The 26,783-nt window shown below is 49.5% G+C and overlaps 2 protein-coding genes across 2 annotated transcripts; one reads left to right on the top strand and one right to left on the bottom strand.

Annotated features, from left to right (window-relative positions):
* Positions 1-1,795: 1,795 nt before the first annotated feature.
* rab3gap2 (RAB3 GTPase activating protein subunit 2 (non-catalytic)) lies at positions 1,796-21,716 on the bottom strand. Its single transcript, XM_066702937.1, has 35 exons — positions 21,400-21,716; positions 19,298-19,368; positions 18,900-19,017; positions 18,687-18,768; positions 18,259-18,306; positions 17,490-17,565; positions 17,307-17,408; positions 17,036-17,135; positions 16,374-16,472; positions 16,042-16,190; positions 15,725-15,804; positions 15,516-15,605; positions 15,235-15,374; positions 14,769-14,964; positions 14,419-14,562; positions 14,145-14,227; positions 13,762-13,826; positions 13,435-13,525; positions 13,094-13,221; positions 12,701-12,911; positions 12,330-12,427; positions 11,964-12,069; positions 11,509-11,669; positions 10,882-11,071; positions 9,861-10,049; positions 6,458-6,564; positions 5,306-5,372; positions 5,106-5,176; positions 4,960-4,995; positions 4,761-4,835; positions 4,218-4,436; positions 3,985-4,074; positions 3,686-3,889; positions 3,343-3,501; positions 1,796-3,228 (listed from the first exon to the last, which is right to left on the bottom strand). The coding sequence occupies exons 1-35, from the start codon at positions 21,515-21,517 to the stop codon at positions 3,076-3,078; spliced, it is 4,116 nt and encodes a 1,371-aa protein (XP_066559034.1). The 5' UTR covers positions 21,518-21,716; the 3' UTR covers positions 1,796-3,075.
* On the top strand, positions 21,516-24,181 carry saysd1 (SAYSVFN motif domain containing 1). Its single transcript, XM_066713811.1, has 3 exons — positions 21,516-21,582; positions 21,970-22,331; positions 23,057-24,181. The coding sequence occupies exons 1-3, from the start codon at positions 21,516-21,518 to the stop codon at positions 23,381-23,383; spliced, it is 756 nt and encodes a 251-aa protein (XP_066569908.1). The 3' UTR covers positions 23,384-24,181.
* Positions 24,182-26,783: the final 2,602 nt, after the last annotated feature.

Here is a 26,783-nt window from a genome sequence, read left to right as displayed (position 1 = left end):
ATTGTATAGTAGAACGGAGGCATGAGCAACACGTTCATGTCCACAGCGATCCTGTCATTCTGACCCTTGTGAGTCTGCAAATATATGAAGTACCTGGTGTGGCTGAAACATGTTGGCTCTCATTGTCTGGCGAAGCAGTGAGAATACGTAAGTGCAAAGCCAGTCTCTAATGTGAATGGTGCAGTGGACAGCTGTGATCATTTGACATGCACACTGGGATCTATATAATAATCAAGTGTATCTCAGTGTGGTGGTCCTTAAATGAGATGCTGCCACTCAATGAGATGTTTTTCTGTACAGTGAGAGAAACGTGTTTGTTCTGAAGACCCTCCTGGCCTCTCTGACGCTCTGCTGAGGAGAGGGGATGCTCGTATTTCCCAGTAGGTTCAGGTGAACAAGGTAATTTGCACTTCTGTCGACCTCTGTTGGCTGCTTTGCTGGTCAAGGGTCACTCATCGTACATGTAACCTCTTGTGCCTGGCATCACGAAGTGTTAGGTTGTTTAATCTTTATTTTTAAAGTGTAGAGAGAGACAGAGAACTACAAATCAGCAAATATCAGTTCCCTACATATCTCACCCATCAGAAATCTGCATGCTTCCCGTTTACTATAGAACCCACCTTCTCTCCAGCTCAGTCGTGATATGCCGAATCAGGGCTGCAGCTTTTCTCCATTTGATTGCTGATTGAAAGCTGTAATCCTTTCTTATAACAGCATTGACATCGGGGCTGCAGTTAGCATCTTATTTCTGCTCGGCTATGGGGGTCAGCGGAGATGCACCTGTTCTCCCCACTAACTCTGCTCATATTCCTAAGTGTAGTTGTGTAAACTACATCGAGAAATACTTGTCTACTGTTTCTTCATTTGTGATGAATACTCCATAATTGCAAACTTCCTAAAACTGTAAACTGAGCGCATTTCTCCTGAAATATAACATTGTTTATTGGGTTACTGTATCTTGCAACGTGGATTGTGCAAGGAGACTTTTTGTCAGTGTTACACACCCGGTCACAACTCTGGATGAAGTCAACAGAGTTTTGCTGTGTGCTGACATGTCTTTGCAGTTTCCCTGAAAAGCTGAAGGATGTGGCTGTTGAAACATCAGTATTATTTGTATCATATAGAGCCGTGCTTATCGGCAGGGTTGGGGTCAGTTTCACTCTAATTCTAATTCCCTTTTTCAGACCCATTTCAAATCGAACTCTAGTTATTTTGCCACTGAGACTCTCCTGGACTGCAATGGAAAGACTGGATCAGACTGTGCTGCTCTGTGTGCCCTGCCATTTAGATGGCACTGTTTTTATTTGTTCTAGTCTTAGTGTTCGGCTGGGATCACACTGATATTTGCCTGTATAATTTGGTTTTTGGTTCCCGTTAGAGCAGGGGTTGCCAATGTCTGGTGATGGAGGGCCAATTTCACGAGGTTGCATGGGATGGGGGGGCCGCAGTAGAATTTTTTATTTCCTATACATTTCTGTTAGGGAACATTAACTTTAATTGTTGTTGTATTATTTTTCCCCAAATTACATGTGCAATTTGTTACAGAAAATTGTCATACAGTGTAAACCTAGAAAAGCTTTAGAAAAGTGGTGGTTGAAGGTTGCCTGTGGGGGGCCACACCAACCATCCTCGAGGCATTTGGCCCCTGGGCCGCACTTTGGGAACCCCTGTGTTAGAGGTTCGGAAGGAATATTCCAGGAAACCTGTAAAGAATATCCCCACCATCGCTGAACAAATCAAAGGAACAAGAAGCCAGCTTTCTCTTCACTGCAAATGAGAAACCGGGACTCTGCTCCGTGTGTTAACACAGTTTATTAGCGGCGTCTCTCGGCCCGGGCAGAGCAGGACGCGCTGCAGGCTCTCTGCGGGTCACACACACACCGGGGCAGCACACAGAGACCCCACACGGACCAGCGACAGCTCTATAATACATCAGGCTGGGCTGGCAGGAGAGAGGAGAGAGACGCAGGGGATGAGTCTGCACCGCGGGGACCACAGACCAATCTCTGTTCAGCAGATGAACTAATAAAAGTACCGCTGAGTGTTTGTTACAGAATTGATATAGGGGGTGAGGGGACTGGCTGTGTGCTGTACACAGTGTGTGGGACAGTATACTGTTGAGAGTGTGTGCTGTACACAGTGTGTGGGACAGTATACTGTTGAGAGTGTGTGCTGTACACAGTGTGTGGGACAGTATACTGTTGAGAGTGTGTGCTGTGTACAGTGTGTGGGACAGTATACTGTTGAGAGTGTGTGCTGTGTACAGTGTGTGGGACAGTATACTGTTGAGAGTGTGTGCTGTGTACAGTGTGTGGGACAGTATACTGTTGAGAGTGTGTGCTGTACACAGTGTGTGGGACAGTATACTGTTGAGAGTGTGTGCTGTGTACAGTGTGTGGGACAGTATACTGTTGAGAGTGTGTGCTGTGTACAGTGTGTGGGACAGTATACTGTTGAGAGTGTGTGCTGTGTACAGTGTGTGGGACAGTATACTGTTGAGAGTGTGTGCTGTGTACAGTGTGTGGGACAGTATACTGTTGAGAGTGTGTGCTGTACACAGTGTGTGGGACAGTATACTGTTGAGAGTGTGTGCTGTGTACAGTGTGTGGGACAGTATACTGTTGAGAGTGTGTGCTGTACACAGTGTGTGGGACAGTATACTGTTGAGAGTGTGTGCTGTGTACAGTGTGTGGGACAGTATACTGTTGAGAGTGTGTGCTGTACACAGTGTGTGGGACAGTATACTGTTGAGAGTGTGTGCTGTACACAGTGTGTGGGACAGTATACTGTTGAGAGTGTGTGCTGTACACAGTGTGTGGGACAGTATACTGTTGAGAGTGTGTGCTGTGTACAGTGTGTGGGACAGTATACTGTTGAGAGTGTGTGCTGAACAGGGGTTGGTAACGCACACAGACTGTTGGCCTCAGGGTACAGGAGTATATAATGTAGGACTGCTGTCAATAATTGTCTCCCCAGCTCTCTCTCTCCTCAGCTTCCCATCACTGTCACACTCTACTCCTCTCTTCTTCTTCTTCTTCTTCTTCTTCTTCTTCTCATTCCTATGCCCTCCATCTCTCAGGGCTCGGTGTCCAGGGCCTCCACAGCCTCCATCAGGTGGAGGGCCAGGCTGTACTGGCCGTGACTCTCGGGCAGCATCTCGATCAGCCGGGTGACCAGGCGGCTGGTGAGAGACAGCGGCACCGAGGGGCAGCGCAGCTCCACGGGGTCCTGAGAGGAGGGAGAGAGGAGAGGAGGAGCAGTGGAGAGGGATGAGGTAACAATGACATCACCAGAATAAATGAAACCCAAACAATGTAGGGCAGTGTACACAGGGGGCATTACCATGGCTTTGAGCCAGGTGCACAGCACAGGGGGCAGTCTGGCCAGCAGCTCCATGCCGGCGCGGGTCTGCGTGTGCAGCAGGGAGTAGGATAGGCGCTGACCTGTCAGAACCAGCAACTGAGAGCCCAGAACCTCCCGGTCCTCCACCTCCAACATCACCTGAGGGCAGGGGTGACAGAGCGGAGGTGAGGAAAGGAAGGGAGGGGCAGGGAGAGAAGAAGAGTGATGTTAGTGTATCGCAGTGCAGTATTAGAAGGGTACAGTGTGAATGCTGCAGCTGTGGGTTCAGTGTTGAGGTTTGGGGAGCAGTGTTCAGGGTGCGAGTCTTCAGGGAGGGCAGTACCTCCTCTGCACGGCGGTCCAGGCCCTGGCTGTACAGCTCACACACCAGGTGTCTCCTCAGGAGGTCAGAGTTCACCTGCAGCGGGGGGGCCAGCTCTAGCACTAGCGCGGACCACTGCTCCCCACCAGGGGGACTGGGGGGGGGATACTCCTCTCCCACCTCCACCAGAGACTGCACCCAGCCACTCATCACCTTCAGCAGGAACTGGGGCAGAGAGAGAGAGAATCAGTGCGTCAATCAGTGCGTCAGAGGGTCAGTGCGTCAGAGGGTCAGTGCGTCGGTGTGGGAGGGGCTCTCACCTCCTGCCTCAGACACACCAGTCCGGGGTCGGTGTCTCCGCTGGGCAGCAGCTGGATGGACGTCAGGTCTTTAAAGAAGGCATTCTTGCCCTGGTGACAGAGAATGACAGGAAATGATGGACAGTGCAGGGCAAAATATTAAACTCTTTTCACACAGATGTAAAGACCCTCCCCTCCCTCTCTCCTTTTCGTCCTCCCTTCTCTTCCTTCCCTTCCCTCTCCTCCGCTCTGACCTTGCTGTCGAACAGCCCGAGGGGCCGCGCAGGGCGGATGTTGAAGGTCATGGCAGCGAACAGCAGTGCGGCCAGCAGGGCGTGGTGCTGGACCAGGGGGTAGTGGACCGAGCGCTGCTCCAGGGCCAGCTCCAGCATTGAGCTCGGGCCCTCCACACCCCCCCACACCTCCTCCACACTCAGCGCTGGGGGGGGCACTTCGTCGCGGCCCGCATCTGCCTGGTGGGGGGGCGGGATGCGAGGGGAGAAGGAGATGAACATGTAAAATAACACAACCGTACACTCATAACATCCACCAAGCTTTGTACAGCAATTTAACTTATTTTGTTACTGTATTTATTCTATTCTCGTTACTGTATCTGTAAGCGCTTTGGCAACACTTGTGTAAATGCGTCATGCCAATAAAGCCCCTTTGGAATTTGAATATGACAGAAGCAGGGATGAGGTAGATGGAGAAGGAAAGAGGAAGGAAAGGGAGGAGAGTTTCAGATTGAGATGTAGTTTCAGTATGTGTTTGGTGTCATGACAAGGCTATGGCGTTACCTCCATCAGGATCTGCAGCACCTGGGTGCAGGAGCCCAGGAACGACGTCAACGGCCCGTCTCCCATCCCCACATCCTGCAGAGAGAGACAGACTGTCACTAACATGCAGGGGCACAGACAGATAGGGGTAGACGAGGACAGACTGTCAGACCTTCACACAGAGACGCACACACACCTAATGACACACAAAGTGACTCACCCGCCTGCATAGTCGGTCCTTTGGTGCTTTGCCCACCTGCAGGAGAGAGAGGTCAGAGGTCACTCGTCACAGAGATGACAGGCTAGAAACCAAAACATCTATTCCCTCACTCCCCCCCTCCCTTCATCCCTCTCTCGGCCTCTGACCTTCTCCATGAGGAAGGCTGCTGCAGAGAAGCGCTTCACGATGAAAGTGCTCCACATCATCACCGCAATGCCTGAGAGAGAGAGAGAGAGAGAGAGAGAGAGAGAGAGAGAGAGAGCGCGTGGGGGTCAGTGTATCAGTAAGTCAGTAAGTCAGTCAGTCAGAGTGTCGGTCAGTCAGTGTGTGGGTCTCTCTCTCTCACCGTGCTGGGTGTGAGGGTTAGAGATCATTCGAAGGTGCTCCACTGACCAGGACAGGAACCGGCCCTCCTGCAGAGAGACAGAGACAAGGACGGATAAGGACATGGAGGGAGAGGTGAAAAGATAGAAGAGAGGGAGGGAAAGAGGGAGACAGGATGGGAGAGGAAGGGGGAAGGGGGTAAATATTAAGTTTCAGTGTATCATTGCCATCACTGTATCCTTTTCTGCAACTTGTCAACGCAGTACAGCAGCTGGAATGGGAATGGAGTGGTGGCTGTGTGTGTGTGTGTGTGTGTGTGTGTGTGTGTGTGCGTGTATGTGTGTTTGTGCGAGCGTCTGTGTGTGCATGTCTGTCTGTGTCTGTGTTTGTGTGTGTCTGTGTATGCGTGTCTGTGTTTGTGTGTGTGTGTGTCTGCGTATGCGTGTCTGTGTGCGTGTCTGCATATGCGTGTCTGTGTTTGTGTGCATGTGTGTGTCTGTGTATGCGTGTCTGTTTGTGTGCGTGTGTCTGCGTATGCGTATCTGTTTGTGTGCATGCGTGTGTGTCTGTGTATGCGTGTATGTTTGTGTGCGTGCGTGTCTCCGTATGCGTGTCTGTTTGTGTGCGTGCGTGTCTCCGTATGCGTGTCTGTTTGTGTGCGTGTCTGTGTATGCGTGTGTGTGTCTGCGTCTGCATATGCGTGTCTGTGTTTGTGTGCGTATGTGTGTCTGTGTCTGTGTTTGTGTGTGTGTGTCTGCGTATGCGTGTCTGTGTATGCGTGTGTGTTTGTGTGCGTGTGTCTGCGTATGCGTGTCTGTTTGTGTGCATGCGTGTATGTTTGTGTGCGTGCATGTGTCTGCGTATGCGTGTCTGTTTGTGTGCGTGTGTGTGTCTGTGTATGCGTGTCTGTGTTTGTGTGCGTGCGTGTCTGCGTATGCGTGTGTGTGTCTGCGTCTGCATATGCGTGTCTGTGTTTGTGTGTGTGTGTCTGCGTGTCTGTGTCTGTGTTTGTGTGTGTGTCTGCGTATGCGTTTCTGTGTGTGTGTGTGTGTGTGTGTGTGTGCGTGTGTGTGTGTGTTTGCGTATGCGTGTCTGTGTTTGTGTGTGTGTCTGCGTATGCGTGTCTGTGTGCTTGTGCGTGTGTGTGTGTGCGTATGTGGGGCGTAGGCCTTGCCTCGGGGTCTCTGTTCCACTGCACCACGTACTCCCAGCAGCACTGCGCCGACAGCAGGTCAGCACTCAGAGAGAAGGGGAACCGCAGACACACGGAGCGCAACAGCCCTGAGGGAGAGGAAGGGAGGTTAACCACAACAGAGCGCAGTGTACTCATGGTTCCTGCTGCTCTCAGCTGAGCACATGTAACACCAATCTTTAGAAAATGGAAGACCCATTTTCATGGCAAGTATACCAAACAAATTATAAAATTGTGACTAGTTCAAATACTAATTCAAATATTATGTATTCAAGCTGTTTGAATTGTTAAATAATTTTGATGCCAGTACAATACATACAGTACCAGTGCAATGATAGTAGTTGATGAGGGTTAAATAAATATATATATACACCATAAAACTTCCAATACTTGCCAGGTCTCAAATACTCGCCGGGTTGATTTGCATAATCATGTAAACAAAAACCGGTGTCTAACAAACGCTGGATTATGCATCTTTCTTGTTTTCAATAAATGTATATAACATATATTAATTAAAAAAAAAACATCACGTTTTTATTCATTTATTTCTCACTTTAACTATATATACACACAACACACACACACATATATACAGTGAGGGAAAAAAGTATTTGATCCCCTGCTGATTTTGTATGTTTGCCCACTGACAAAGAAATGATCAGTCTATAATTTTAATGGTAGGTGTATTTTAACAGTGAGAGACAGAATAATGGCACAAAAATCCAGAAAAACGCATTTCAAAAAAGTTATAAATTGATTTGCATGTTAATGAGGGAAATAAGTATTTGATCCCTTATCAATCAGCAAGATTTCTGGCTCCCAGGTGTCTTTTATACAGGTAACGAGCTGAGATTAGGAGCACTCTCTTAAAGGGACTGCTCCTAATCTCAGCTCGTTACCTGTATAAAAGACACCTGTCCACAGAAGCAATCAAACAATCAGATTCCAAACTCTCCACCATGGCCAAGACCAAAGAGCTGTCCAAGGATGTCAGGGACAAGATTGTAGACCTACACAAGGCTGGAATGGGCTACAAGACCATCGCCAAGCAGCTTGGTGAGAAGGTGACAACAGTTGGTGAAATTATTCGCAAATGGAAGAAACACAAAATAACTGTCAGTCTCCCTCGGTCTGGGGCTCCATGCAAGATCTCACCTCGCGGAGTTTCAATGATCATGAGAACGGTGAGGAATCAGCCCAGAACTACACGGGAGGATCTTGTTAATGATCTCAAGGCAGCTGGGACCATAGTCACCAAGAAAACAATTGGTAACACACTACGCCGTGAAGGACTGAAATCCTGCAGCGCCCGCAAGGTCCCCCTGCTCAAGAAAGCACATGTACAGGCCCGTCTGAAGTTTGCCAATGAACATCTGAATGATTCAGAGGAGAACTGGGTGAAAGTGTTGTGGTCAGATGAGACCAAAATCAAGCTCTTTGGCATCAACTCAACTCGCCGTGTTTGGAGGAGGAGGAATGACCCCAAGAACACCATCCCCACTGTCAAACATGGAGGTGGAAACATTATGCTTTGGGGGTGTTTTTCTGCTAAGGGGACAGGACAACTGCACCGCATCAAAGGGACGATGGATGGGGCCATGTACCGTCAAATCTTGGGTGAGAACCTTCTTCCCTCAGCCAGGGCATTGAAAATGGGTCGTGGATGGGTATTCCAGCATGACAATGACCCAAAACACACAGCCAAGGCAACACAGGAGTGGCTGAAGATGAAGCACATTAAGGTCCTGCAGTGGCCTAGCCAGTCTCCAGACCTTAATCCCATAGAAAATCTGTGGAGGGAGCTGAAGGTTCGAGTTGCCAAACATCAGCCTCAAAACCTTAATGACTTGGAGAGGATCTGCAAAGAGGAGTGGGACAAAATCCCTCCTGAGATGTGTGCAAACCTGGTGGCCAACTACAAGAAACGTCTGACCTCTGTGATTGCCAGCAAGGGTTTTGCCACCAAGTACTAAGTCGAAGGGGTCAAATACTTATTTCCCTCATTAACATGCAAATCAATGTATAACTTTTTTGAAATGCATTTTTCTGGATTTTTTTGTTGTTATTCTGTCTCTCACTGCTAAAATACACCTACCATTAAAATTATAGACTGATCATTTCTTTGTCAGTGGGCAAACGTACAAAATCAGCAGGGGATCAAATAATTTTTTCCCTCACTGTAGCTGTATATTTGTATTGCTGTTAATTGTGATTGAACTAACTGTCAATTGTGAAATAAACAATGCATTAATTAAATATAATGTTGATGGTTTGGTTTAAATTGTATTTCCACAGTTCTGTTGAAGTGCTTTTTGCTTATTTATCGAGAGTTCAATTCTTCACACTTTTTCCTCTCCAGTTTATAAATCTTTTAGCTCCAACAACAACTCCTTTAGAAAAGTTAAGGGAGGTTAAGCAGCATTTTTCTTTTAATTGGGAATCATGTTGTATTTATTTTTTTATTATTATTAGGGCGACTTACAACAAAAGACAAAGACATAGACATGGTTTTTAACACATAAAACCAGGGGTGTCACTAGGATTTGAACACATTCAGTGCTCAGCACAAGCTCTTAGTTGAAAAATATGCGCTGATGACAATGTTTTATGATACTTTAGCCTCTGCGAATGTAAACACCACAAAATGGTTGATATTTTACCGTTTTTTTTTTTTTTTGTTAACGTGTGGATAATAACTGTAGGTTATTTCACAATGTAAACCCCAGAAAATAAAAGGACTTGCAAGTCTGTAATGATATGTACTGGTATAGTTTTACACAACTTCCTAATTTCCAAACTGAGATAAGTGAATATTCAAACTGTGTAAAAGTAATTTAAAGGTCCGGCGAGAGTTGAGCTCAGGTCTCCAACACCAGGTCAGCACAATAACCGCATCACTAAGACTTGGAAACTACAATCTGCATATATCCATCTACAGGATTAGTTTTTATACTGCTAGTTACTTCAGTGGATTGGCAACAGTGAATCTAATTACCTGTAACGGTTAACAAACGTTATATTTTGTCAGTGGGTGGCAGTTAGAAGTTGCATAGTCTTTCATGTCAGGTAAAACGGCAGCTACCCTAATTGCACAGCCAGCAAGCTAGAGTGATGATAATAGTATAAACTCAAGGAGAGGCAACATCTTTACAATACCGTTTCAAATAAACATTAAAAATGCCCCAACATTTTAGACAAGTTATAGTACTATTATTGTCAAAATCGAAATGTTGAACACTGACTCTGCCTTGTTCTCGTGGATTTTTTCAACATTATTTGTTATATCGTTTTCATTTATGATCAGGTTTGCTAGTGATCATTGTTCACTATGGTATTCGATATGACATCACTTGGTTGAGTTTGCCCCCCGGCCACCAGGCCTCACCTGCAGCTTTCTGGAATTCCTGGCCTTCCTGGTGCTTCTGCTCTCCGCCCTCCTCCTTCCCTCCTTCCTCTTCTGCTGGGGGCTGTCTCAGACTCTCCCCCTCTCCCCTCGCCTGCAGGATCTCTCTCAGCAGCACGGGGGGCAGGTCCTGTCTGAACACCCACTTCGCGACACTGTCCGCCACCCCCCCTGGAGACAGAGAGAGAGAGAATACAATTTAAACTAATTAAAATTAATAGATAAACTTGAATGTTATCGGGCCCTAAATAGGAATATTACATTTGCAGAATACCTAAAAATCAAAAACTCAAAGAAAGGCAAACATTGACAAGGTACAGACTCAGTGACCAGAGCCTGGCGATTGAAACGGGCCAACACAGACGGTCCTGGGTCGCCAGAGAGGACACACTTCCTGCTGTCCTGCACAAAATACACATTCGACATTCAAAAGGAATACACCCCCAAATTTCAGAACCATATCAGAGAATTCACACTTCTCCCAGATACAGAAAAGGTCCCCATCCTTCTGGGAGAGGAGGAGAAAACTGTCGGTATAGCAGCCAAACATGTGTCTGCCTGCCACAGCCGGAGGGACAATATGGGGACAGTGTGTAAACACGATGAAGACAGGGTGAGGACACAGCTCACAGTCTGATGTAGGATCAGTGCATCAGAGGGGAGGGTAGCAGTGTTAGAGCTGCTTTCTAAGGTGGGGGAGGGAGGACTTTATCTCTAAGCCCCTTTTATATTAAAATTCATCCATGTCAATTATTGTAAGAGACAGAAACAGAATGAGATGTGGAGAAAAACTGGATTGTGAAACAGGTGAGGAGGAGGGGCAGTGTGTGTGACTGTGTTGTGTTATTATTACCTATACCCTAAACTCCATCAGAACCACACAGGAAAAACAGCCTCATTTGCAGACGGCAGTCATGTGCAAAGCAGGGTCACAAGGTTGTTCGTTATTATTTCAAAACGATTATCGTTACACCGCAATGTGTTTACAGTGCTTTGCCAGTACCTCGGCCGGCCTCCAGCAGCGCCCTGACGGTGACCCGAGTGGAAGTGCTCCCTGGGGGAGGGCGGGGCGAGGGCAGGGACAGCAGCGTCTGCAGGGCCAGCGTGTCCTCCAGCTGCCTGAGACACACGGCCCACTGCTCCAGCTCCAGAGACACGGCCTCCCACGAGTCGGACAGGCACTCCGCCTCGAACTGGGGAGAGAGACAGGCGTTGAGACCGAGGGAGATGGAGAGAGACGAGCGCTGAGACAGACTGGACACTTCTAAAACCAGAAAAGCTATTTAACCATTTTTTTAAATATAGTATTTATTTACATTATCTGTAAAAGCTTTGGCAACACTTGTGTAAACTTGTCATACTAATAAATCTCATTTTGAATTTGAGAGACTGGAACTGCTGAAGACACTGAGTATTTAACAGTAACATATAAATATATCTATCTATATATTATTAAAGATGCTTGTTAATCTGAAATTCCCAAACATATATTCCTTGTTGCCATTTCATTGTTCCGGAGCACTTGAAATGTTTGTAAATGCATTGGTAATGCTGTTGTATCCCAGACATGCCAATAAAACTTATATATATATTTTTTTATGTTGAGTCTTTGCTCTATAAAGACACTCACCTTCTTCTTTGCCAGGCTGTTGATGCAGCTCTTGGCCACACGGTGCCCCACCAAGCCAGCCAGCAGGGCAGCGCCAGAGCTCTCAGACTGAGAGCATGCAGTGCGCACCTGCTGCCACCAGGGGGAGACAGACTGCAGATCCCACTCCTCCTCCACCACCCCTGAGACAAACCACAACTGCATGTCAACACTCACAGCAAAACTGCCTCACTATACTGCAGGGTCAGGGTCAGGGTTAGTCTTAGAGTCCAGCACACAGTTCAGGTCAGCGCTGAGTAGGTTTAGGACTCATTGTCAGGAAGCATTGTCAGAGGCTGTGGTCAGTCAGAGTCTGTTTTGAGGGTCAAGGGATTAATATCAGTGGTTGGTTGGGTGAAAGGTGGGGTCAAAGGGTGTTAGTGTGAGAATTTATGTCAGGGGATCAAAGCCACACTCAGGGTCAATGGTCGGGGTACCTGTCATGTTGCTGAGGGCAGTGAGCAGGCTGTGCAGCCGAGACTCAGCCTGCGGCGTCCGCAGCACCTCTCTCTCTCTCGACAGCCACACACTGAGGCACAGAGACTGGGGGGAGAGTTTGTCACATTGTAGTAGAGACACAGTACATAAGCAGTCAGTGATCGTAATTCCCTAAACCCTCTGCCCCCTCTCTCATCCCTCTCTCCACCTCCTCCTTGCCACTCTTCCCTCCACTGCCCATTTCCCCTTTTATACTCCCACCCCTGATCCATCTCTCTTCTGCTTCATTCTTCCTCACTTTTACTCTCTCCCTCCCTTCCCACTCTCTTATTTACTCGATCTCTCTCTCCCTCCCCCTTTCTCACCAGTAGTTGCTGAGGGCTGAAGCCAGCGGCCTGCAGTCTCTCACACAGCCTGTGAGGGGCACTCTCCCCACACACACAGCCCCAGAACAGGAAGCTGCCTGCAGGGGGAGACAGCACAGGCTCAGCAATACATCACCCTGAACACAGCAGACACACACACTGAACACAGTCAATACAGCAGACACACTGAACACAGCAGACACGCACACACATACTCACTGAACACACATACACAGACTTGCACACTGAACAGACACTGAACAAAGCACCTTGAACATAGAAACACACACCAAACAAAGCCACACCCACAAACTGCACACACTGTAGAGTGTACAGCACACACCCGGCGTCTCACAGGAAAAGGGGCGTACCCAGCTGTGTCCAATCACTGTCTGGCCCCCTGACGGCCCGCACCACACCCCCCTCACACTCCAACTGACTCAGGAAGCTGCGCACAGGAAGTGGGCCACTGGGGTCCTGAGCAAACGACACGGAGGGCCGGGAGTTCAGCTCTGTGTACTGCTGCAGGATTGGCCGGAGTCGGGCCAGATCACTGTCCATCTCACCGTCTCCTGGCTCTACCTGAGAGAGAGGGAGAGACACCGATCACACCGTCACTCGGCCACAGACGCGGCGCGGATACACACAATCTCACTGAGGAACGACAACCGCTCTGTAAATCCTTATTTTGTACAGAGCCTTTCCAGTGGAATGACTCCAGGCTCTGAAGAGGAAGACGTGGTGCTCAGTGCTGTTATACTCACAGTGTCGCTGTCAGGGTTGGCCTGTTCAGCGCCCTGTGCGTTGAGTGTCTGGATGTCGGTGTAGAGCTGCAGGAGGCTGAGCTGAGAGGTGCACAGCTGCAGGAGTGCCTCGTCCACCGCCTCCGCCTCTGAAACACACCAGCGACATGACATTAACATGCCAGCAACACACCGTTAACACACTGACTACATACTTCAACATGTCAATAACACAATATACCACGCAGACATGCAACCGATGAACACGCACTGCAGTAACACCATTAACATCAGCTGCCTGATAAAACCTCTCTGTCACTCATGCTCATACTGTCTCTCTGCTGGGGGGCGTGTCCCAGTACCTTGCTCCTGCAGGCTGTCCAATAGAGCGCCAGTGACGACGGTCAGAGTGGACACCGAGGCGTTCTTACTGGACATCAGGGACTCCAGTGCCTGTACGTCAAAAACAAGGGCATCACAACGAGCTAATGAAACTACTTCCCCCCAAAACCCCCACACTCGGTACAATATCTCCACCTGCTCTCCCTGTCCCCCCATCCTCCCTCTGCTGTCCTCACTCGCTCTGACCCCATTCGCTGTCTTTTAGCGTTACCTCTCTCTCTCTCCTTTCCCTCTCTGTGTTTCCAGTCTTTCTTTCTCTCTCTCTGTTACCTCTCTCTCTTTCACACCTGTTTCCTGATGGCAGGGTGCTTGATGTCCAGCAGGATGCTCTTGGCCTCAGTCTCCAGGGTCTCTGTGGATAGAGGGGTCACTGGTCAGGGTCTGATTCCTCCTTTCGCTTTCTTTACCCCCAACTCCCCCCACCATACATGTCTAGACCCCCCCACCCCCTCCTCTCTATCTTCCGCTAGTCCTCTCTCATTCCCCCCTTCCTTCTTCCCTCCATCTGTCTGTACATGTCTCCCTCTTTCTCCACCGCTCATCCCAACGCTCTTAGCCCCAATTTCACTCTTTTTCCATGCCCTCCCTGTCCCACCCCCATCTCTACCCCATCCCCCTGTCCCTCCCCCCCTCCCCCCCATCTGTCCCCCTGTCACTCCCTCTCTCTCACCAGGTGGGATGTCTCTGCTCCTCAGCAGGGTGTTGAGTCTCTTCTGCAGGTGCATGTCCCGCGCCCGCTCACTCTTCTTATCACTGGACAACAGCAAGAGCTCTTACACACTGACACACACCGTTACACACACACTACTACGTGCTACATACAACACACACTGCTACACACACAATTATACATGGCTACAGACACTGCACACTGCTAAACACACTTACGCCCTGCTACAGCGAGTGTGTCTTGTGCAGTGTGCTACAGTGTGCTCGACACTGACCTGAGGGCCAGGTGGAAGGGCACGGTGATGGTGCGAATGGCCCTGCTGGCCGGGTCCAGCAGATACACCTGCTGTGTGGGGAGCTGCCAGCCCTGGCTGGTCACACTGTTCACCCCCATCAACCTGTAACCTGGGTACAGCAGCCTGCAGGAGAGAGAGGGGCATGGTCAGTGCACACAAGCAGGGCATTCTGTATATCGCTGCCATAGCTGTGGGTTCATCAACCACAAAACTGTCAGTGTCTCAATGTGTCCCCACAGTGTCCCTCCACAGGGTAAGTGGTCAGAGTCTCAGTGTGTATTCACAGTGTCTATGCTTCAGTCTCTCCGAGTCTGTGTGTCCCTGTGTACCTGCAGTGTTTGCCAACAGTGAACGCCCCCACTCGGGGCCCGTGCTGGGTGCCCCACACCTCCAGGATGCCCCGGCGGGGGGCATAGATCACCAGGAATTGGGCATGTCGCCGTGGAAATTGAGGCGATCCCCCGGCCTCCGCCTCTCCCCGGCTCTCACACACCTGCACCCAGCCCAACTGGGCATCACGGTACCCTGAGGGAGATAGAGGGAGAGGGGGAATGCGAGAGGGAGAGAGTAACAGAGTGAGAGAGGCATAAAAGCTGGAAAATAATGAAAAAGCACTGCAACCCTCCCTCTCTCCCCTCTCAAACACTTCCTCGCAGCCCTTTCCTCACCCTTGTATCGCTCTTCCACTCTTGTTCCTTTCACCCCTCCCTCCTTCTCTACCTCTCCACACCACCTACCCTTCTCGCTCCCTCTATTACATACTCTTCATCCGCTGAACCTCCACCCCCTCCTGACCTTTCCACATGCGGATGGCCACTCCTCTGCCCACATCCAGCAGGGTCACTCTGCCGAAGTCGTCCGTCACTCCGGCCAGCGTGCTGCAGGGCGACAGACAGATGGACTCGCCGTGCCGCCGGGAGTCAGGGAGGCCGAACCTGGAGGGGGCGGAGAGGAGAGGATTAGGGGGGAACGTGTGTCGTGTGAGGCAGACACACTGTTGTACAGGACAGCGAGACGGGTGAGTGCGAGAGACAGATCTCCCGTTCCCACCCTGGGGGGCAGTGCTCTGGGGGTACCTGACAGCCAGTGGGGTCGCTGGCTCCACCTTGGGCTTCTGTTTCTGCACTGGCTCCTCCTCGTGCTTGTTCTTCCAACCCAGCCAGCCACTGAGAGCGCGCAGTGCAGAAAGAGAGAGGGAGGGTAGAAGGACAAAGAAAGGTGATTAGGCAGAGGGTTATGACAGGAAGGCACACACAGACACACACAATCAGACACACAGACTGACCTGGCAGCGCTGAACAGAGCTGATGTTAGTTTACTGGCCACCGCCAACGCAACGTGGGACAGCAAGGGCTGAGAGCTACCCTGGAGTGGAGGAAGAAGAGGGGTTACTAATACACTGGAGAGGGGGATACATTGTTCCATGATTCCATTGTGATGATGAATTCATTGTCTAATTTTCCATTGGTGAGACTGAGACTGATAGTCATGTCAACAATCGCCAGATAGAGACAGATATACAGAGAGAGAGAAAGGGGGATAGAGAGAGAGATAGAGAATGGGATGATACACAAAGAGAGGGATGCAGAAAACTGGCCTGACCTCAATGGCATAGTAGAAGCCAGTGTAGGGTCCCCCTCCTACGGTGATGTACTGGCTCATGGCGGGGGGGCTGCCCTTCACTGTGGCGTGGAAGCCCCCTAGGATAGAGGCGTTCTTCATCTGGTCAAACGCACACAGAGTCATTATACCTGCAGAAGGGGGGGGGGGGGTTGAAACAGAGGAGGAAACAGAAAGAGAAGAGCGAGATGAAATGAGTGATAACAGTGCTGACAGTCTGACACGTCACCATCCTCTTCGGCCTTCACTATGCGCTCTCCTCCCCATCCTCCCTCCCTCCCTCAGCCCACCTTCCCTCCCTTCGTCACTCTCACCCACGCTGCTGTGGTCCACAATGGAGTCCATGTCCTGCAGGCCCCACTTCTTGTAGGCCAGCGGGGGCGGCTGCACACTGTCACTGCCTGCTGCTGCCGCTGGGGGAGGAGTGGAAGGGGAGGAAGGGTTACTTAGCATCTCTGTGCCAGGCTGGACTCTTTCACACTGCAGTCTGGTTTATCAGCTTTACCCCCTGTGCCCAGATGCAGGACACACTTTAGGAAGTTCAGTCCTATAGCTTTCCATTTCATATTCCGGAGTTTAGGAGGTGCTGCACAAAGAACCCGGACACACCGAAGTTACTACAATACCACACAAATCTAACCCCTACACAACACGGTCCCCCTACAGGACACTGTCCCCACTACAGCAGGTGTATCTACCCCCCAACTCACAGCAGCTTTGACAGCCTGTCTTACCTGAATCCCTGAGCCTGGACAAATCTGTCCCCACAGACACACAGAGAGGACAGCATGGTCAGAGCAGCCTACTCACGGTGTCACACAAACACAGTCTCACACTCACACACTAACACCACAATAGATACACTGTCCTCCCGTACCCTTTCTCCCTCTCTCTCCCCTCCCATCTACTCTCTCCTCTCTTCTGTAGCCCTCCCCTATTCACTACTCTCTCTCCCCCTCTCTGTCTCACTCCATACCTCGGGCCACCTGGTTCCTGCAGGCCCTGAGCGACTGGAAGAGGCTGAACCCATCGATGGTGACGAGAGCGGCTGGGTACAGGATGCTGAGCTCCTCGTGCTGCCCGAGGGGGAGAGGGAGGCGGGGGAGAGATGGGGAGGATGGTCAGTGGGAAGCAGTGTGTCAGTGTGTGACAGCAGAGCTCAGTGTATGTCACTGGTGGACAGTACAGCGTGTCTTACTGCAGAGCTCAGTGCTGGGAAGCAATGGGAAGCACAGTGTGGTCAGTACCTGCTCCGTGACCCCGGGGTGCCGAGGAATCTCATAGGTCCTACACTTCAGCTGCAGCACAGTGTCTTCATTGAGCAGCTGGGCCAGGAGCAGCACCCCGCTCTGACGACAACAACAACACGTCACTACACAACACAGGCCAGAGAGTCAGGGAGACAGAGAGGGACAGAGACAGAGACCTACCTCAGTGTAGAAGCGCACGTATCCTGAGGTGAAGCCTACCACTATACATGTCCAGTCAGGCCGGCCTGTAGAACTCCTACACACAGACGCACAAACAATGAGTTAAAGTCTCTTAATCAACCCCAGAGCGGAGTGTCAGTGACGATGTTGTGCTGAAGGGACAATAAGGATGGCATCTGTTTTATTTGCGTCTGTATCTGTGAGGCAGACACTATTTTCATTCTGCACAAACTCACAACCTTTACACACATGTATCATTCTGCACGTACTAGAAAGCCGCAACGCTAACTGCAGCTTCTCACTGTAAGGACTGACAGTGTGCGCTGCCAGTGTAATCTGGCCAAGACCCCTGTGACCTGGTCACTGTGCGCTTCACAGACAGTCAGATCTCAGAATACAAGCAGACCGCGTCGCTCATCAGCACCAGAACAGATCTCTCTCTGCAGCTGCTCGTCCATCATTAATATATAAAACCGCAGTGACGTCTGTCCTGGATAGAGAATGTCTTCTTGACCCAATAACAAACTCAGGGTGAGCAGAAGCAGAACATTGTGATCACTGTTTCTGTTAAACACATGTGGAGGTGTTGTTATTGAACTATGTGTATCAATGTAGGTCTAATGATTGAGTTATACCAGGGGACTTCTCAATAAAAACCTGTTGATTGTTGGGTCGTGCAGTTTGTGTTGTGTTGTGCAATGTGTGTGTGTGTGTGTGTGTGTGTGTGGGTGTGCGTATCGAACAGCATGTCCACAGACACACTCCATACCTCTTCTGACTGGCCAGAGGAATGCAGATCACGCTGCTCACAGACTCCCTGAAGACACAGACACACGGCCAGACATTACTTCCTCTCTCCAAAGCCTCAGCTCTCGTCACTTGCTTACCCTCCCTCCCTCTCTCAGCTCAATCCTCTCTCCCTCCCTGCCTGATTCTCTCACCTCTAACCCCCAGCCCGTTCTCCCTCTCTCAGCATGAGGAGTATACAAAGGTGTGGCCAAGGCATTTAGAGATCCAGTAAAGAAGGAAATACATAAATAAAATAAAACAGCTTTTTTAAGATAGAAGTTTGTATGTATACACTATTTTACATAAATATAGACATTTACTCTCTCTCCCTCTCTCAACTGCCACACTCTCCCTCCCTGACCCTCTCCCCCAGCCTGTGCGTCTCAGTGGCGGCCCCAGGCGTCTCACCCCTCCTCTGCACTCAGCGCTCCACTCCAGGACACGGCAAGAGTCATCTCCTCCTGCCCAGAGTCAGCTGTGCGCCACTTCGCTGGGGAGACAGACAGACAGACCACAATACAGTTAGACAGCGAGCCCAAGTAAAGTGTACTGAGTTGCACAGTCTGTAGTGTGTGCGGCACAGTGTAGTATTCAGCACAGTGTACAGCATAAGGGACTGACCGGACAGGAAGACGGCCCTCTGTCCACGGGTCAGCACCATCAAGTCAGAGCAGGGCGACAGCGACACCGCGCACTCCTGCAGCCAGGGGGTGCTCTGAGACGCACCATCCTCCTCTGCCTGACGCAGGGACACAATCACAACAAGAGAGGGTTATACATGTAGAGAGAAAGAGAGGGGGCAGAAGGAGACAGAGAGAAAGTCATTGAACTGGCTGACAGTGGGAAAGAGAAAGAGACACAGTGGGACAGACAGGCACACAAACAGACAGTCAGACTGGAGAGGCAGACACTCAGAGAGGAGGATGAGGGACAGAATAGGGGAGGCCGCACACACAGGGCCATGAGAGTCAAACAGACAGGGACAGTTAAACAGGGAGTGCCAGGGCAGTCATACTCACAGGGGCACTCTCAGCAGCATCGGGGTCGTCCCACGAGCCCCAGTCCACATCGTCCCAGCTCACCTCCTTCTCTGGGTGGGGGGGGGGTGGGGTGGGGTGGAATGGTAGAGGAGGAGCAAGGGAGACACACGTTATATTCGGGCAGACTTCAGTTTCAACAGACACGGTGAAACGGCAAAACCACAGGGCACTTTCCATCTCCTGTGCCCTGCGGGTGAACCCTGACGATTCACACCGGCAGGAGAGAGACTTCACTGCACAGGGGGGGGTCCGGTCAATCTGTCTGATCATCCCACCAGTTTCATAGTTCACACATATTAGCATTGATGTTTCTGATCAGGTTGAGATACAGAGAGAGAGAGGTATGGAAGACAGATCGAATTGGGAGTCAGTGGAGAGGTCTAGGATGAGCGAAGGAGCTGGAGGAGAGAGGGAGAGATGCTAAAAATACTGCATGTGCGTAGGCGTCAGGCTGCGCACCGCACACCTGAGACACAGCAAGAGTCCGCAGAGAGATGGAGAGAGAAGGAGGGAGCAATGCAGAGAGAGAGAAAGAGAGAGAGGCCTGTGTACATGCTGGAGCAGTCAGTGCTGCTGCAGTGTCTCAGTGACTCAGTGACCTGATGAGTCATATACCAAGCTCCCCCTGCAGCGCCACACTGAGGGGGCAGGGAGGGCACTGTGAGCGCCACACTGCTGCATCTCAGCCCTGCCCTGCGCCACACACACACACACACACACACACACACACACACACACACACACACACACACAGAGACACACACACACACACACACACACACACACAGACAGAGACACACACACAGACAGAGACACACACACACACACACACACACACACACACACACAGACAGAGACACACACACAGACAGAGACACACACACACACACACAGAGACAGACACACACACACACACACAGAGAGAGACAGACAGACAGACAGAGACAGACACACACACACACACACACACACACAGAGACAGACAGAGACACACACACACACACACACAGAGAGAGAGAGACACACACACACACACACACACAGAGACACACACACACACACACACACACACACACACAGACAGAGACACACACACACACACACACACACACACAGAGACACACAGACAGACAGACAGAGACACACACACACAGACAGACACACACACACACACACACACACAGACAGACACACACACACACACACACAGAGACACACAGACAGAGACACACAGACAGAGACACAGACAGACACACACACACACACACACACACACACACAGAGACACACACACACACACACACACACACACAGACACACAGACAGAGACACACACACACACACACACACACACACAGAGACACACAGACAGACAGACAGAGACACACACACACAGACAGAAACACACACACACACACACACACACACACACACAGAGACACACAGACAGAGACACACAGACAGAGACACACACACACACACACACACACACACAGAGACACACAGACAGACAGACAGAGACACACACACACAGACAGACACACACACACACACACACACACACACACACACACAGAGACACACAGACAGAGACACACAGACAGAGACACACACACACACACACACACACACACAGAGACACACAGACAGACAGACAGAGAGACACACACACACACACACAATGCTATGAGAATGCTGCAACACCCTGGACCGCATATTTCAGTGCTGCTTTATCTCATGCAAAAGCAACACACAGCAGTGTAGATATACACTAGGAACAGACCTCTGTACTCAGCAGAAACAGGCCCAGCAGAACAGACTCTGTAGTGCTGTCAGAGGCACAGACTGATGGAGATATATATGAGAGAGAGAGAGAGAGATGGATAGAGTAGGTACAGTAGGTAAAGATCTGTCCTTACTGGAGCCCCTCCTATCATGATGCCAATACATGTAATCTTAATTGAATGTTTGTGAATGGAATGAGAGAGAATGATGTAGAAGAGAAACTGAAAGAGAGACAGACAGCTGTCAGTCCGTCAGTCCTGCAGTGTCCAGTGTGACTGCGGGGTGCGGACGATTACCTGCGCTGCTCCTGCTGTTGGCGGCGGGGTCCGCGGCGGGTCGCAGGCTGGGGAACAGAAAGTCCCGCACCGCCCGCAGCTCCTGCACCCGGCAGAACTCCAGCAGGCAGCAGGACATGGCGCGCCGGTCAGCCGAACCGAGCCGGGACAGCGAGGACAGGCGGGGCTGCTTTGTGCCTTCGAGTTTTTCTCGGGAAAGCTGATTCGGCTGCAGGGTCTCTCTCTCTCTCTCTGGGTGTCTGTTTTTCCTCCTTCTTTTCTCGTTTCGTTTTTTTTCCCACGACCAGGATGTTGACACGCCGTCGCTGTGCAAAGACAAACTGTGCTGCGCTAAGAGGCGGGTGCGGCGGCGGCACTCTGGCACACCGCCCCCTGGAGGACCGGCGGTGCTAGCGCAATCCTGGGGTTGAATGCGTTTAAACGTCCCGTGCTATTAATGTGTTATATTAAATAAAGATGGATTGATTGATACTATTACTACACATTATTATTATTATTATTATTATTATTATTATTATTATAAAATTGCTAACAGTACTAGGGAATCTCTCCGAGGGCGCTGCTGTGTAGCTCGTCCACCCGGTGGCGCTGTGACCTCACGTCTGGGGTATGTCGTGGCCCATGACGTCAGTCCTCAGCTGGGCCTGCCACCGCAGTATCCGCCCCGCACGGCCTGCCACGCAACCCTTCTCCCTCACGCTTCCGCCCCGCACCTGGATGTTGACATTGCGGGCCACATGGAGCAGCGGCTTGCGGAGTTTAGAGCCCGAAGGAAGAAGCAGGCAGTGGCCGGGCAGGGGCACAGCGAACCCGGGGCAGCTACACAACACGCCGTGAAGGAGAAGGAGGAAATGGAGGAGGTTGTGCAGGGGGAAGGGGAAGGGGAGAGGAAGAGCGTCCCGGAGGAGTGCGGGGCTGAAGTCAGTGCGCAGGTGAGGGAGCACTGAGATTAGGCTAGTGCCGACACTATGCTGTACTTCCCATTGGCATTGTTTGCCAGCTGAACATCTGCACAGAGCACAGCTGTGTTGATTCAGTGTATCCATAAAGTGAGCGCTAAACATTGGCGAAATCGCTATGGGAGTTTAATTATACCGAGGCAGTATTGTGTGCCCTTTATTTATTACCATGTGCTGCCAGTGTCTGTGCGCCGATTGGATGGCAGGAGCAGCAGCCCTTCATGTGTCCAGCTGTCCGGGCGAGCAGTGCCACATACACGGCTGCTGTCCACTGCTGCGTTTGCCTCCGGGTCTGGTTTAAATTCTGAGCAGAATAAGACCTAGTCTAAAAGTCACCTTTTAACTTGAAATATTAATACATTATTTCCCTCTACAATACTGACATCTTATTAATCAAAACCATCACAGAAGTAGGCTTTTTTCCTTGTTAGATTGGTTATTTTATGTATGAGTCAGTGGTAGAAGGCATTATGATTGAAACTGCTTAAAGGTTGATTCCAGAGCACAGCTACCATTGAATAGTTGAAATTAACTGAATGTACCTAACAGTGGAAATCACAGATTCCAGACAGTTTTTCAGCCATGCTTTCCTGTCTTGGAATTTGACTTCAGTGCTGCATCCAGGTTGGTAGAGAACCTCACCCTCCTCCTTGCCCCCTCTCCCCTTCACCCTCAGCCTTTTGTCTCCTTTTCTGCAGCAGCAGGGCCCGGGCTGCCTGGGGGGCAGTGTGCTGGGCCGCTGGCTGGGCTGGCAGTGGCGGGGCGTGTCCTGCCTCACTGTGCTGAAGTTGTTGCTGTGGATGGTCCTGCTGGCGCTGTTCTCCGAGCTGCAGTTCGGCCTGCCCTTCTTCCTGCTCTCGCTGTTCTACTGGCTGTATGAGGGGCTGCGCAGCCCCAGAGAGCGGCGCCCCGGGGAGCTCAGCGCCTACTCCGTCTTCAACCCCCAGTGCCAGGCACTGCTGGGGACCCTTACTGCACAACAGCTGGAGGGGGAGATGGGCTACAGGCCACTGGGAGATAGGTAGCGAGGAGTGGAGAGGATGAGAGAAGAGAGTTCTCCCACTGTAAAGCAGTGTAAAACCACTCGGGACACTGTTGACCCAATGAATAGCGTAAGGCTTAAATATATAGGGGCTTTTTCATTCAGTAGCATTCTAAATTCACCTTACTTTGTGCAACTGGCCTTCAACTCTAAGAACACTTAATGGGAAAAATCTAAACTTTACTTGTTTTATACAACTAGCCCGCTGGCTCTGAAGTCCTGAAGTGCCATATTAAGTTAAAGAGGAATGGCTGACTCGGTGCTGCTGCCAGAGGCGTGTGGAGGATCGGAGCTGTGCAGAGACTGGACTGCCCTTTCTCACACTGATTGACCCAAGTTATCGCACACAGCTCTCCTCTCCAGGCTTATCAATGTTTCTCTGCCAATTTCCACATCTAGAGTATTTTATACACTGGCTGTGGCAGGGCTGTGGCAGGGCTGTCCCTGGGTCTTCAGCGTGCCAGGGCCATTTAACATCTCTGGAGTTTGTCCAGCAACAACTTTCTAGAATAGTTGCATTTCCTCTATGAATATTTGTATATTCAAATAAAATATATCTGAGGTCTGCCATGGCAGCTCCAGTGGAGCAGATGGCTTTGTAAAACATTCTCCAGAGAGACAGCAGGGGGCAGAGCAGAGCAGAGCAGTGCAGGGTTTTGACAGATATTGAAACTGATCCTGGAGTTCTTGTACCGCTTTGTATTGATTGTAAAAGGAGCTTTATTTCTGTAATGAATATGTAAATAATGTACAATAAACTTGCAGAGTATTTCCTCAAGGAGCACATCTGTGATGTGTTGTATTATCATAATGGGAAGCTGCAATACAGAATAATGTCTCCCCTGCCTGACTGGCTTTCCTCCCTGCTCTTTGAATAACCATTTTTTCCCAGCATGCTTTTCAGGAGGAATTTCACACTGCTCACCTCAACACTGGACTTTATTTGTTTGTTTGAAGAATTAAAAAAATCTAATAAAAAGACACACAAGGGAATGGGGAGTGCCGGGGGTGTGGGGAGCAGAGTGAGGAGCAACGTGGCCCTCACTTGATGTCTCAGAGCAGAGCGACGCCCTGCAGGATCCAGTGGTCGGGTGCTTGGCTGGTACGCAGACACATGGAGGTGATAGGGATGAGGTTGGGGCACAGAGGCTTCTTGTACATGGGGCAGACATAGAGCTGCAAGTCCTTGTGGACGGTGGAATCCATGGCGAAGATGGCCACCATGGGCACGGGGGTGAACAGCACCTTGGGGCTGGACTCCATCAGATGGCAGTTCCTCCGGTCCCAGCCCGCTGCATCCAAGTAAAGCCTGTAGATCTAATCAGGACTGCATATAGCAAGGATGTGGCTGTTATGATGGGGGATTTCAATTTCCCAACCATAGACTGGGAAATCCCAGTTGGGACTACAGAAGCAGAAATAGAAATGGTTGAGATGGTAAATAACTGCTTTCTAACTCAATCTGTCAGGGAACCAACCAGAGAGAGTGCATGCATGACATGATTTTTTCAAATGACTGAGATAGAGTCAGAGGGACACTAGTTAGAGAACCAATGGCAAACTGTGATCAAAATATGGTTATTTTTGAGGCATTCTTTAAAAAAAACACGGACCAAGTCTAAAACAATGGCCTACAATTTTAGAAAAGCAAACCTTGACAGTATGAGGCGACACATAGAAGAGGTAGACTGGAACACACTGGATACAGATTCAGTTGAAAATGGATGGATATATTTTAAGAATATACTACTTGAGGCTCAGGAGAAATTTGTACCAAAACTTAGCAAATTGAGGACCAAAAAACACTGGCCAAAATGATTTAATAGAGGTATGCAAAAACATTTCAAGATTAAAATGTTGTATAGCGCATACAAAAGGGATAGAGATTAAACAAAATACAGAGAATATGCAAAGAGATCTTAAGAAAGGGATCAGGAAAGCAAAGAGGGAACTAGAAAGAAACATAGCTCTTGGAGCTAAAACTAATGCAAAGAGCTTTTTTCAATACTACAACAGCAAGCAGTCAATAAAGGAGGAAGTAAAACAGATAAAGGGCAAAAATTGAAGTATCTTGGAAAACAAACAAGATGTGGCAAATGTTCTAAATGAGTATTTCACAGAGGTTTTTACAAAAGAAAAAATGGATAACATGCCACAGGTTAACAATCAGTCCAGTCAAACCCTAAGAGAGATCAGGATAAATGAGGAGGAGGTACTAAAGGGACTAGCAGAATTAAAAACAAACAAATCACCTGGGCCAGATGGGATATTCCCAACAGTACTTAAAGAAATGAGGGAAATTATTTTTAGGCCGCTAACTAAAATATTCCAAATGACAAATGATTTGCCAACTGACTGGAAGATAGCAAAAGTCATACCAATCCACAAGAAAGGGGACAAAACTGAGCCAGGAAATTACAGACCAAACAGTCTCACCTGCATTACTTGTAAATTCCATCCATCCATTTTCAAAACCACTTATGCTGTGTCACAGGGAAGCTGGAGCTGATCCCAGCAGGCACAGGGTGCAAGGCAGGAATACACCCAGGACAGGACACCAGTCCATCACTGAGCAACTTAGAGAGGCCAATTAACCTAACTTGCACATCTTTGAACAGTGGGAGGAAACTGGAGTGCCCAGAGAAAACCCACACAGACCCAGAGAGAATATGCAAACTCCACACAGACAGGCCCCTGAGCCAAGAATTGAATCCAGGACCCCTCACCTGGGAGGTAGCAGCACTAACCACCATGCCACCTACTTGGAAAATGTTGAAAAAAATATTAAACAGAAAATAGAGGAGCATCTTAATGAAAACCATATTCTTGGGGATAGTCAACATGGGTTTAGACGAGGCAGATCATGTCTTACTAATTTATTAGAATTGTTTGAACATGCAACTGCAGCTGTAGATCATGTGAAAGCATATGATATAATATACTCAGATTTTCAGCTTTTGATAAGGTTCCACACCAAAGACTGATCCTCAAATTGGAAGCTGTAGGCATTCAGGGTAATGTAAGTAGATGTATTATGAACTGGTTGATGTCTAGGAAACAGAGGGTGTCGATTAGAGGAGTTGCTTCTAACTGGAGTGAGGTTGTTAGTGGAGTTCCACAGGGATCAGTATTAGGGCCTTTGCTTTTTCTAATCTATATTAATGATCTGGACTCTGGGATAGTTAGCAAATTTGTCTAATTTGCAGATGATACTAAAATAGGTGGCTCAGTAGATACAATGTCAGCAGCACATGTTATTCAAAGGGACTTAGATAATATTCAGTTGTGGGCCGACACCTGGCAGATGAAATTCAATGTGGACAAGTGCAAGGTATTACATGCAGGTAACAAAAATGTCCACTATAATTACACTATGGAGGAAT

Source organism: Amia ocellicauda, chromosome 1 (assembly GCF_036373705.1).
Source record: "Amia ocellicauda isolate fAmiCal2 chromosome 1, fAmiCal2.hap1, whole genome shotgun sequence".
NCBI lineage: Eukaryota > Metazoa > Chordata > Actinopteri > Amiiformes > Amiidae > Amia > Amia ocellicauda.
Note: the sequence above shows the minus strand (reverse complement) of the source record. Positions and strands in the feature narration are given on the sequence as shown.

Coding starts and splice junctions, on each gene's coding strand:
- saysd1 (XM_066713811.1), top strand. CDS start 21,516: ATGGCGCGCCGGTCAGCCGAACCGAGCCGGGACAGCGAGGACAGGCGG. Junction 21,583..21,969: donor GGGCTGCTTTGTGCCTTCGA/GTTTTTCTCGGG, acceptor GCTGCTGTGTAG/CTCGTCCACCCGGTGGCGCT. Junction 22,332..23,056: donor GGGCTGAAGTCAGTGCGCAG/GTGAGGGAGCAC, acceptor CCTTTTCTGCAG/CAGCAGGGCCCGGGCTGCCT.
- rab3gap2 (XM_066702937.1), bottom strand. CDS start 21,517: ATGTCCTGCTGCCTGCTGGAGTTCTGCCGGGTGCAGGAGCTGCGGGCG. Junction 18,769..18,899: donor GAGGGCCGTCTTCCTGTCCG/GTCAGTCCCTTA, acceptor CTGTCTCCCCAG/CGAAGTGGCGCACAGCTGAC. Junction 3,502..3,685: donor TGGACCGCCGTGCAGAGGAG/GTACTGCCCTCC, acceptor CCCTGCCCTCAG/GTGATGTTGGAGGTGGAGGA.